This window comes from Manacus vitellinus, unplaced genomic scaffold (genome assembly GCF_001715985.3).
Source record: "Manacus vitellinus isolate BGI_N305 unplaced genomic scaffold, ASM171598v3 scaffold_18_pilon, whole genome shotgun sequence".
NCBI lineage: Eukaryota > Metazoa > Chordata > Aves > Passeriformes > Pipridae > Manacus > Manacus vitellinus.
The window spans coordinates 6,613,728-6,627,132 of record NW_021939324.1 but is presented as its reverse complement, the minus strand read 5'-3'; the positions used below and the strand labels follow the sequence as shown (position 1 = coordinate 6,627,132).

Sequence of the window (13,405 nt, the reverse complement as noted above, 5' to 3'; positions counted from 1 at the left end):
TCAAATGTTTCTGTGACAGTGTCTCACAAGATTGTTGCTTTTATGTCTCAGAGGGTCTTTTTTGTGTTTTGTTGTATTGCATTATGTGACCATGCCCTGACTCTATAAGGATTTATAAATGTGATTTAGTTTGTGCACAATACCTATTCATAGCCTTTTTGAGTCTGTAGAAGGTGTAAGTTGTAGAGCAGGGGGGCAGGTGTTGTGCTTTTGTTTTTCTTTTTGGCTTTTTGTTTGGTTGGGTTTTGTTCTTTTTTGGGGGGATGGTGAGGTGGTGGTGTTTTTTAAGGTAGTTTTTTTATTAGCTGGATTAGAGCTTCAGGCTCTAATCTCACACAATTTTTTAGCTTCTTCTACAAAAGCTTCTTCTACCAAAGAAAACTTAGATAAATATGTAAGACATTTTATAGAGATTACATTGTATAGAATTACATTTTCTACAAACAAAGGTAATTCAAAGTTAAGCACTTTTAAATAATATTAGTGTTCCAGGTTCCTGTAACTGATCTGTGATTGTAAAGAGCTAGGTTTCCTCTACAAAACTTTAAGCACTTTTCCAAAGGCAAGCAGGAAGGAGGGCAATGACACCAAAATCCCCTAGAAAACCCTGCACCATAAGGAGGGAATTTGTACATAAAATATACATCAGATCTGACCTTTCGATTATACAGTTTCTAAACTGAAGCTACCTTGAAAAAGCAGAGTAGGCTGAAGGATGAAGAAAGTATTTCTGGAGAGTCCAGAGGAGATACTGACATCTACTGCTCTTAGCTGTTCAGAAGAGTTTGCTGATTCACTCTGACTTAAATGTTATCCTGTTTACATGCTAACAGTTATTTCTGCAAAGAGCTAATTTGTTGAAGCACGTTTTCTGATTCTCCTCAGATAGTGTAAAAGCCAGGATAGAAGACTTCCTTCATCCAGATGTTTTCCCATTTTTTAATGGCTCTGTCTCAGATTTACTAGACTTGCTCTTCCCCATATTTTTCACAGAACAAATGTTACAGGAAACAAGATCACGTGTGTTTTATCATGCAGCATATTATGCAATTTTCTTGTCCAAGACTACTTTACCCTTTGCTTCTGTCAGGTGGTGAAAACTTGGAGAGGAAAGAAACCAAAGAACCCACAAAAGTGGAAACAGTACATTATACAAATACAATACTGTGAAGAACATAGTAGATCTTTTTTTATTTTCTCTTTTTGTAGACAGAAGAGCTGGTTGGGATTGTGATTATATTCTCCATGATACTTTACCCATGATACTTTACCCTGTATCACAAAGTGTAAAAGTGTACTTTTAGTCTCTAAAGGTAGATATTTAGAAGTTTAGCAAAGAGTGGCAGTTTCAGCCATGGTGGAAACTGGACGTGCCTTTTCATCTAGAACAATAGAATAAAGAGGCACAGTGATACTGTTCTGTGCAATTATTTTTCACATAGTGACTGCAAATTTTCTTGATCTGTCTTTGAGGTTTGAGTAACAGTTTTTTCTTAAGCCGTTCTAATACTTGGCTAGTAATCAGGATCTTTCTATACTTCATTCATTCCCCACTTCTTTTGTTTAAGGTTTTTGTTTGGTGTTTGGTTTTTTTTTATGTTGCTATATTCAATCTGTGTTGGAAGAGAAAAGCCATAAAATGAAAGTCACTTAAACCATGAAGGAGAAAGGAGGTTTTTAAACATTTTTTTAATACTTCTTGTCTTTATATTGTCCCTTCCTCCTTTTGTGTACCTCCTACTTGCCTGCAGGAGACTTCCTGGGGTTACTGCCCTTTCACCCTGCCCCATAATCTTCTGCTGCTGTTTTACAGTAAAATTCTAGCTCTTCAGTCCTCTTGAGTGTCTGCACAGTGTAAACACATTTGACAGTTACTGCAGTAGTTTTACGAAGCTCTGAGGCGGGAAGTTGCCAGACTGGGGAAGTGAGATAAGAGTGCAAGAAAAGAGAGACAATTAAGGAGGAAAATCCAAAAGAGTTAAAATTTTTAAAATCCAGGTCTTTGAAAAAGCTTCCTGAACAAATGCAAGCTGGGCCATTTATCTGAATAGCCAATGGCAGCTGGAAAGAGTTATGACTGGTTTTCCTCACAGAAATGTTTGCTGAGAGAAATCCTTTGCCTTCTGTGAAGGAAGAGAACCTTGTATTTTATGCCAGTATATAACTCTGATTGATGAAACTATTGCATTGTTATTTGCCTAGAAGGTACCTTTTTTATAGGCTCAGAACTCCAGAGCACATCTGTAGTTGGAGAGGATTAAAAACTTTGTCAAAGGTCTGACATCCTTCAGAGGTACCACACTACAGCAAGTAGTGGGTCTTGGCTGTTCTCGTTCTTCCATAGTTAAGCTGTTGAGAACTGACATTTAACTGAGAAATCCCTGCCTGCCACAGGAGAAAGGACAGAAGGCTGAGAGAAGAGTAACAGTTTTGAAATATTTGTGATACAGCTGGTGTCTGCTGGGCCACGCTGATAAACTGGCATCTGTTTTGCAACTGTTGATGCTATTCTTTGGCCCTGCAGAATTGTAGCAACAAGTGTTGGTTCATGTTTTGACAAATCGCTCTTCAATTATGCGAATTGCATTTGGAAAAGAATTTCTTCCTTCAAAAGTGTTTTCCAGCATTACTTCCCCACTGTTTCAATCTTGCAATGTTTAAGAAAGTCAAGTAATTTGACAGACTTCACTGCTGTTGCTGTTGTACTTTTTTGTTTTGTTTAGACTTTAAATATTTGTTTTAACTTGTGAGTATAGCTGTAACTGTCTTAAGTATTCTCTAGAAGTCATTGGAGGGTTTTTATCTACCTGGTATTTTTAATAAAAATGTCTTTCAATAGAAAAAATACTTTTTTCTGTTTTAGTGGTGTCAGAATATTTTTTCCGCGTTGAAATGTTATTTTTTTGTTTAACCTTTTTTTATTGTCTCCTGATTTTTTTGGAAATGCACTGGTTGTCATTTTTACATAGAAACAAGTGCTTTAGTTGTTCAATATAGGACAGTGGTTTGCTAGTTTTTTTTAAACAAAAGCCACAGAATGAGGCAGAATGAGACAGAATGAGACTAGTGGCAAGGAATCTTCCTTTTTACTTTGAACTAATTTGCTCTGTGCACACAGGAGCATTGGCAATTCCTATTTTATGTCTTTCTTGAAGAAATCAAAAGATCAATTAAGGAAGACTTAGGCACCACTAATTAACACATATTTCATGATCTGAAGCTATTAAGCTGAATTCAGTACAGTTAACAAAACAAAGTTTGTTTGTGTATTCAAACCGAACTGTGAAGACTATAATTAAATATTAAGTATACATATTAAATATAAAACAAATGCACTAGCCAAAACAACTGTAAGTGGGAAAATGACTGACTTTTTTTCTTAGTCTAAGTTTGGGTCTAGAGGTAAAAACTTTATTTTGGTGGTCTTATAGCATAACACTTACTCTTTGGAACCTAGTGATGTTCTACCGCTACTGACTGATGTAAGACCTGTTAGCACTTTCGGTGATACTTTGCTACAATCTTAAACACCTACCCAGCATTACTTGGGAAGGCTTTCATGATTGATGTTTGCAATGTTCATTCAAATTCCTTGAGAGAAAGATGTGTGTATAAGCAGATGGAAAGTGTGCACATGGCTGTCATTTTCAGTTTACTGGCAATAAACATATTGAGTTGTTGGGAGACAGCCTATGTCTTCAAGACCTTACTTGTCAATGGAAAATGCTTTTTAATCTTTCTTCTCTCTCTAGTAAACAGAGTAGTTGGTGACATAGGCACAAACACTAATTGTGTTTATAGCAGTTCTGGTGGCTTGCTGAAAAGTGACTGTTTCAGATTGTAGAATCTCATCTGCATAACAAATTCTGTATTGTGTTCTTTGCAGAGAGTGTTAACTTGGAGATGATGGACTAATGTATTTTGACGGAGTTTCATTAGAGTCTTAAGTTAGTTTTTAAATTGGCATTTAAATCCTTGCAGCTGCCAGAAATGTAAGCTGGTGTAGACTTGAATAAATCAGAGGGAAAGAGGTCATTGGCAAGATGGTGCTCTGTGAGATTGGTACAGCAACTCTGCTGCTGAAAGAATAAGTTGTGTCAGATAAGACTTATTCAGCCTGGAAGTATGTGAACCGAATAGTTTTATAAGGCCTTGATGCAGATCCTGTAAATGAGTATTTCATTACATGTGTGCTGAAGAAAAAGTTGATTCTCTCTTGAAAAAAAAAAAAGGAGAGAAAGAGAGAAATACGTTACTATGACCACCCTGAACCTGTTCAGCTTGGTTTTCATCTCTGAGTTTCCATGCTTCTTATCCAGAGATATAAACTGCTCTTTCATAAGCCAGCAATCATTTTTGTTTGTCATATGAAGAATAGACTTGATATTAGGCTGCTTTATCAATATTTTGCATTTGAAATGCAAACTGTAGTGTCACTGAGCTTATTCAAAGTGTTGCAACCCTTATTCTACTGGGCTTGTGGAAAACTACGTAGTTTAACACAGGTAAATATTCATGCAGTTTTTCTCGAAGTAAAAAGCCTGACTGGGAATTATGAATGCAAGGCAGTTCTGAGCATCAAACAGTACTTTTAAAATAGAAAATAATTTAGAACTCCCACAGTGCCTCTTGATCTGAAACCTGCATGAACAGGTGGTGGGTCTCTCCTTCATTTGAAGCTGGTGCTCAGATCAGTGTGTGTGGAATGTGTGCTCAGTAGGTCAGTGATAGGCGACTCTGCCTCAAACAACCCTCCCTCTCTCCCTCTGGCACTTCAGCAGAGGTCTGGAAAACTTGCATTGACTGTATAGGACTTTGGATCAGATCCTGGTATGATCTGAAGCACCTGGAGGTGCATATGAAATATACAGCCGTCCAAGAAAGGCAAAACTTCTTATCTCTAAAGCTAGTATTGCAAGGGCAGAAACACTAATCATTGCCATTCACTCTGACTTCTGTGGGGAAAGAAGCTGAATTTACTGCTCATTGAAATGGGTTCTTTTTTGGGGGGGGACGGGGAGAGTGTGTGATATTTGTGACAGACTCAGTAGACACAACACTGAGGAAGCTGTATGTCTTCAGTTCAGGGAAATACCTGTCTGAAGAGTCATCAAACAAAACTTGCAGAGTGCTCCCATTCTGAATTCTGCCTCCTTTGAACTTCCATTGTATTTTTCCCCCTTTATTCAGTTTTAAAATGAATTTTTGCCTCTCTGTCAGGCCCTTTCTTGTGTGGGAGGGTTACAAAGGGAATCTTTCTTTTTTCATTGCTGCAGGAAGCTGCTGTTGTACTTAAGTGCTTTCAAATGGAGTTTCCTGCAACCACAGAAATGTTGTGCAAAGAGAGCAAGGGTGGGTGTGCCCTTGTCCTTCCTGCAACAAGACAGTTGGTCTTAACTTCCATATGAATTTAAATGAGTGCTTGTTGTCAGTTTTCAAACAGAATTAATTGTTCTGGTTAAAGGGAGTGCTACTACGTGAAGTGAACATACCATATCTGTTTTTGTGATTACTTTTCCTTTTTCGTTTCTATTTTCTTCGTGTAATGCCGTATACAGTTTCTTAAACTGATGCTGTATTCACAGAAAAGAAAAACATGGTTAGAGCAAAAAAAGTTGGTAAATACATATATGGTCAAGTTTCTGATTTACACAGCACTTTCTTGCTAGAACTGAGAAGCAGTATCAGTATCAAAAATATATTTTTAGATTTATTTTTTTTTTACTGTGTATTTAAAAAAGCCTGAATTTAAAAAGTTCTTGTCAGACAGGAATCTCGGCAAATAAAATAGGAGTGGATCATTATCTGTATCTAAACACAGATTTGAATTCTTCAGTAATGATGCATTACATATTGCTTACAGCCATTAACCTTTTTTTTAATATTCTGTTTTTATTACAGATACATTATGTCCCACCACTGCTTATGTGCCTGCTTTGTCTGACTTTCTGTGGATTCCAGCAGCGAGTGACTTGTGACATGCTTATTTAAAGGGCTTCATCACTCCCATGTATAATACAGAGATTTCTCTAGTGATAAAAAGGTAATTAACTGTTGGAAATTTATCAATAGTGAGAGAACACACTCATCTTTGAACCTCTGAAGGCTAATGATCCTAGCCCTGAAGGTTTCCCTAAAACACCCCTCTACTGCCTCAAAAAAAAGCCCCAAACAAACACGAAAAATTAAAACAACAAAAAAACCCCCCTAAATTGAAAACATATTCTGAATGGGGCAGTGAATTCTGCATATTATTAAATTGCGAGACTTTTGTATGTCCTCCACATTTTAGTGAAATTTCTTCCATAAGTCATTGTTTTCAGTCTCCTTAATTAATTTCTTGCTGGTCAGTTTACAAAGAACCGTATGAATTAGTGCAGCCGAGGGTACCTGGTAAAAATTATTGTCAGGTGCATTGGAGGTACAGACAGCAACAGAGTGTATGTAAACAGCTTACATTGTAGATGCTGGTGATTGTGGTTAGAGCAATATGGGGAATGATTAATCTTATCCTGTAAAAGCTGTGGCTTGAAATATTATCCAGATTAGGAATATTAAAATAATCCTGTTGGTTCAAATCATCTGTTCATCAGTGCCAGAATCAGATCTTTTATACTTAGTAGCTTTGATCTCCCAAACAAGATCTTAATATCCCTGATTCTGTTACCCATTCTTGTTATATGGATGATTGGATAGGCCGTTTTTCTTTTTCACTTCTTGATTATGTCAAACATCCACTTTAAGATGTGTGTGGACTTGGTACTTTTTGGCAAACAGATGCTTTTGTGGTGCTGAGTAACTTATCTACAAAAGACCCATTCTGGATATATTAAATCCTTTTTATTCAGCTGTGAGGATTATTTACATTTACATTCTTTACCCAAACACAGAAATTCTTTTGAATTACAGTATGATAACAAATCTGTATACCCTAGAAAGTAATACTCAAAGGTATTCTGCAAGGTACATTAGTGTCTCCCAGTATGTTTAGTCTCAAGTTGCTCAACTTTTACAATAGTCAGAAGACTAGGTCATATTTTAAATATTCTGGATCAACAGCAGTTATTTTTTTTGCCATGTTTAATGCTTCTGTTGTGCTAATACAGGGATCTCTGGATGGAGCAAAGCAGGGAAGACTAACTGTGTTCAACTGGAGACTTGTTTGCTAAGAAATACACGTGAAAGCAGTTTTCTTTTGTTTTTCACACCATTGGTGAGTAGTGACCATGTGTTTCAGTTACTTTGCATATAAGGCCCTGTCCATGAAACTGATTGTTATATGTATAAGATAGAGGCCATGAAAATGTGTTTTCTGTTTTTCAGCAAATAAACTGATGTAAGAATATTTCTTGCTTTTACCTCTTTTGTCTGCACTTGGACATAAAAGACAAATTTGAAACTTGAAAATTATTTAATTTGAAGTGGTGATGCAATTGTACAAATAGTATCTCTTGAGATTTTTTCACGTAGTTACATAGAGCCTTTGAAATTAGTGCAACAAAAAAACCTGAGTGGAATACTCTGTTACAGTTTTTACTTTGCATTTTTTACCACATTTTATTGATATTTCTCATTCTTAGGTGTGATTAAGCAAGGTTCCCTTTGTGGTTTATTGAGTTTTTTAATGTAGAAACCAAGAGGGAATGATAAGTTTTTTTGAAAGGAAACGTGTGTTTGTAAATACGCAAACTTTATGAAGAAGAGCGAGGCACAAGCATGTCTGTTTAGTTCACTTTTGAAATTGGTCACATTTTTAGTTAGGTGTACCAACAATATTTCCATTCAGTGTTGGTTAGACATAATACCAACGAACTAAGATGAAGGCATCTGTCAGTCCAGGTGAAGGTTCATATCATCAGAAGGTTAATATTGGAATATTTGAGGGAAACTTCTGTAGTAATTAAAGAAGAATTCCTCTGGAGATAAAAGCTGTGAATATTTTGTAAAAGCAAGTGGTAGATCACAATCATTACATCTTTCATATTCTTGACAGAAGTAGTGAGAAGTCTTTTAAATATTATGCTTTTAGAGATGTGATGGTTTTTTTCTTCTAAAAACCAAGAATTATATGATGAGTCAAGGGAGATACATTTTTTTTCCTTAATTGAATACTTCCTTGTTACCTTTGCTACCTTTGGAGCTAAAAGCACAAATCTTCTCATTTAAGGGTGGCTGACTCTATAAATGCGGCATAGGGAATCCATATCTCCCCTAGATCAGGGCCTAAGGAATGTAGTGAATGGCATTTGCATCTAGACTTTAAGATTTATATGTTTATGATACACTGTCTCTTTTTGTTGCTTAGTTTGGGAAGTAAAATTCTGCATTTTTCTTTTGGTGAGGTGTCTTTTTTTCTTTTCCCCAGAATTACCATCACGGTAAAATGGCTTTATCTTCTGTATGTGTTCTATCACATAACTCATGAAGTTAATGTTTTTCTTTTTTAAGGTATTTAGCCTTTTTTTCCCTGCTGTTATAACTGTTGATTTCTGTAGCACACGTCATCTTTAGCCCACATAAATGTATAGTCATACACTCATCCTTTTCTACGTAATTGTAGTTAGGAGCAGCAAATAATTAAAAAAAAAAAATCACCATGTTCCAAACAGCTCTTTTATGATAGAGCAACACAATTCAATATAAACAAAAGCTGTTGAAAGTTGCATTTTAAGAATGTCACTCCCATCTACCTATGTAAAACAATAAATATATTTTTGAGTTAAATAGTAGCATTTTCAAGTTCAATATCTTTATTAACTGTTCAATATCTTTGTCAGTGACATATGCACCCTTAGCAAGTTTGGGAAACACATCAAGCTGACTATTGCAGCTGATGGGCTTGAGGGAAGGTACCATCCAGAGGAACATTGACAGGCTTGAGAAGTGGGCCTGTGGGAACCTCATGAAGTCTAACAAGGCAAAGAGCACCTGGTCCTGCACCTGGGTTGGGGCAATCTCCAGTATCAATATGGGCTGGGGAATGAATGGATTGAGAGCAGCCCTGTGGATAAGGACTTGGGGATCCTGATAGATGAAAAGTGAGACGTGAGCTGGCAGTGTGCACTTGCAGCCTAAAAAGAAACCATGGCCATCAGGTCAAGGGATGCGATTCTCCTCCTCTCCTATGCTCTGCTCTTGTGAGTCTGCACTTGCAGTCCTGCTTTCAGTTTTGGCGGTCATAGCATAGGAATGACACGGACCAGAGTGGAGCGAGTCCAGAGAAGGCCACAAAAATGATCAGGGGGCTGACCCTTCCGTGAGGAAAGGCTGAGAGAGTTGAGGTTATTCAGCCCAAAGAGAAGGCCTCAGGGAGACCTTATTGTGGCCCAAACCATTTTATGATTCTAAAAGTCTAAAAAATCAAGTCTTTATGACTGATGTCTTGTTTAGACCTATTCTGCATTTTCAAAATATGAAATGCAGAATTCCAAGTCGTAGTTACTTGGAATCAGTTTTAATAAAAGCAAACCTTATTATAGACTGTGATCAAAGTTTTTATGATAAGCGTGGTCTATACTGATGAAATTGTGATGGAGTCACAGAAAAGCAAAGACATTCTTTAACTGGCTTTTAGAATATGGTGTCCAATCTCTTTTTTAAACTTTTCATTATCAAATATACTCCTGGTTATATATTGAATTATTAGTGTCTTCTTCTCTTTAATTACATTTAACCGAGAGGATTGTTAGCTTGAGTTCCTTAAGAATAGACTTAAATGATTATTCTGAAAGGAGGTGGTCTTAGAAGTCCCCCCCATAGGTACAAACCAAGTCTGCTTACTTAGATTCTCATCTCAACATGTTTTCTTTTAAGTGTCGGCTTAAGAGTAAAACTCACATGAAGGGTGCTATGGCTACCCTTCTCTTCATCAGAGTCAGCTAGCTGTTATATCTTCTAAGTTCTCGGTACAATAGTTGTGTTTAAACTGGGAGTATAATGAGCTGTACAGATGTGATTAAAGGGCTTCTTTTGCCTTTCAGGTTTAACTAGCATGTTTTAATTGGACAGATGAGCACACACTGTCTAAAATCCAGTGATAGGTAATAATTCTCTAGTTGGACTCCCAATTAATATTTTGTTTTCTCCTGTAATAATGTCTGTTACTCTTCATCTAGGGCTATATAGTAAATCAAAGAGAAACTTAGCTTTTAGTAAATGACCTAAGTCATTCTCAGGTGTTAATTCTCAGATCTCATTAACAGGAGTTAATGTTTTTCCTGTATCAGAACAGTACTGTCATTAAATAGGAGTATTACGAACAAAACCAAGTAAAGTTAGTCAAGAAGTACTTCTTACATTTCTTGTAGGCAAATGCTCTGAACAGAACCAAAACGAACTATGGCTTGTCTTACAATGACAAATATGGAAAGCACAGCAACTGCTTCTGTCCACCAGAATGGTGACATCCATGGAAATACCAGTGCACCCAGGCAGACAGAACCATTACTTCAAGTGTACCTTTATCATTCTCCTGGGAAGACAGGAGAAGATTACCTTCAATTTCCAGCTGGAGAATATGTTGCAGAAGAGCTTTGCGCTGTTGCCTGTAAAGCCTGTGGTAAGTATATACATACCAGTTTACTTAATGAATTGGTGAAACTCAGCTTCATAGAAGAAAGTTTTTAACTATCCAGAGCTCATGAAAATAGTGGCTTTTGAATCAAAAGGCTAATTTCGCTGTTCTTTCAGAAGTAATTAGCACCAGGCTGTAAAACTGTTTCCATTAGAACAGTTGTGAAACTGAATTAGGTGACTGCTATCCTTTATCAAATAATTTGAGGGTATTTATCCCTATCCTTTGCCTGGAAGTCTTCTTTCATTGGGCTGAGATATAGCTCGGATAGTTAAATCACTGCAGGAGCCTGGAAATTACTTTCTGATGCACCCCTGCAAAAGAGATTGGTCCTGGAAGTAATGCATGTGTTGTGTATTATACGTGCTTGATTACTTTGCAGATGGTTACTGTTCTGTTAGATATAATATGACTTCTTGTGTTTGTGATTAATGATTTTCGTAATCATTTAGGAAATGAAGTCTGTAAATAGCAGGGTAGTGTATTTTAACACCTGTTGTATTTGGCATATATTGGCTAATATAAATATTAGTCTGTCAAAATGTTATTCTGTAATTGAATGCCAGTTTGATGCATGCATGCAAGAGCTCAGCCTTTTTAAAAACATTTTATTTAAAAATCAATTTTTTGAAAAATTTAATGTGTGAAACTTTTGTAGTTTATATTTTTTTTACAGAAAACTGCCTGAACATGAAACTGAATTTTTTCCAAGTAGAAACACAAGAATAAATGAAGTGTCTTGAAATTAATTTTAAATTGACTAGTCAGTCGTGGTTCAGTTCTTGTATGTTAGCTGGTATGTTAATTGCTGTGTAAAAAATAAATGTCACACCAAAAAAAATAAAAGTCATTGCTCTCAGCCTGAGGGACAAAGTGGTATTAGAGGAACCAAATGTTGGTAGATATGAAATATGAAGGAGAAATTGTTCTAGAGAATCAAAGACTTGTTTTCTCAAATCATGATCTTAAACCTTTTGATCTTTTCTGATCTCTCTCAAAAAATCTTAAATGGAATTTCTCTTTTAAGCTGTTTTTTAATGTCTTTACAATCAGTTTATAGAAGTGTCAGGCAGTCAAGGCCATTTGAACAAAAGCAGAAGTAATGATTCAAGAAAGCCACCAGAGCTGGTGCAAGAGAATGATAATGTGAACCTAATGTTATACTTTACAAAATAAATATGATTGTTTGCAGAAAAGCTGTAAACTTTGTTCATAATTTTTCTTTTATTCAAAGTGTGAACAAAACCTAGAAATCTGTGTTTAAAAATTAGCATGCGTAATTGAAAATGACATGAATTGAGTTTTGTTGTGTTGTAGGTAAATCAGATACCAACTACTGGAAACATTTGAAGTCTGAATTTGAATCTTGAATGTATTTTTTTGTATACAGAAAGAAAGTTAGTTGATTTGTATACTGCATGTGTTACTATGCTATATCAATAATTCTGCAATCAGATACTTCCCAGTGTCTTTTCAGACAGAGTATTTATCATTAGATAAAGTAATTTAAAAAACTAAACAACTTTGGACTGTACACTATAACTTACCAGAATAATACATTATACAGAAGATGAGTATTACACGGAAAAATAATTTTCTTTTAATATTCAAACTAACAATTTGTTTATTCCATTGGCTGAAAAATATGAGTAAAAAATATGTGCATCACTTGTATGTATAATCCAGATTTTTGCTGAATTCAGGTTAACAAAGTGTAGATATTTTTAAACAACACTAGATAAGTGAGTTTGTAAATCATGATTAAAGCAGTTATAATGACAAGCAAAGCACTGCTTTGGTATTAGCCAAATAAATTTATGCCATGTTCTTGAAAATCTTAATACATTAGTAGCAAAGTAAGCAGAGATAGTCACTTTAAATCTCACAAGAACAATTGAACAGCTCACTGAAAAATGTTTTGACAGAGTCAACCGGGAGCATAATCTTGTTTAGCATCTTGCGTTTCTCTCATAGCTTGTCCCTAGGTGTATAAGAATCCTAAATTTCTGTAGGATGTGTTTGACTTTATTTACTGTCTGACAGGCTTTTATTCTCATGTCCTCATCCCTTTCTGTTAGGATCATTAAACTCTGGAATCTTACCTTTTTAATGGAACTAGAATCTCAAGACAGAATGAGTTTTGCAATCCTGACAGGTTTGCTGAGTTTTGGGCAGCTAGCAGTTAACAAAAGACCTTGAATTTGTTGGCTTCTGTGTTTGTTGTGGGGGTTTTTTTTGATGTTGATATCCCAAAACTCCAGCTAGGAACCTTTTAATTCTCACTCATCTGATTTGCAAGTAAATTGGAAATTCCATGTTACTTTCTAAGAAAAATGGTGGTGTCTCTTGGAAAACCATAATATTGCAGAAAATTTTTAATTATACTAAAGTAAAAGTATTATTTCAAAACTTTTAATGTGACTAAGTGCTGACAGCATTTGCAGTCAATTAAACATTTTCAAGAGAGCAACTGTGTTGCATAATGTGATGATTGTGATGACCTCTTTGCTTGTATGCTTCAGAAGAGATGTCTTGCTGCTAACAAGGGAATTTTAAGCGGATTTTCCCTAACATGCTGAATTTCCAGAATTCACATGACTCTGAGTTCACATGGCTCAGAGTTATCATTCATTTTAATTAATCATTGGGGGGTTTTTTTTTTGGTTGGAGTTTTTTGGTTTGGTTTGGTGGATTTGTTTTGCTTTGGGTTTGTCTTTTTTTGTTTGTTTGTTTGTTTTAGTTTGGCATTTTTTATTCCTTTACATTTCCTGAATATCCACACAGAACATGGTGCCCCCTGCAGCTCCCCCACCGTAAGTAAGGAATGAATTA

The 13,405-nt window shown here is 35.9% G+C and overlaps 1 protein-coding gene across 1 annotated transcript in view; it reads left to right on the top strand.

Annotated features, from left to right (window-relative positions):
• JAK2 (Janus kinase 2) overlaps nucleotides 1-13,405 on the top strand; it is an 83,783-nt gene that overhangs the window by 29,981 nt on the left and 40,397 nt on the right. The window contains exons 3-6 of the mRNA XM_018070352.2: nucleotides 5,902-6,043; nucleotides 7,107-7,213; nucleotides 9,981-10,040; nucleotides 10,308-10,558. Of these exons, the coding sequence (XP_017925841.2) occupies nucleotides 10,339-10,558 (220 nt within the window). The 5' untranslated portion in view covers nucleotides 5,902-6,043; nucleotides 7,107-7,213; nucleotides 9,981-10,040; nucleotides 10,308-10,338. The remainder of the gene's footprint in view (nucleotides 1-5,901; nucleotides 6,044-7,106; nucleotides 7,214-9,980; nucleotides 10,041-10,307; nucleotides 10,559-13,405) is intronic.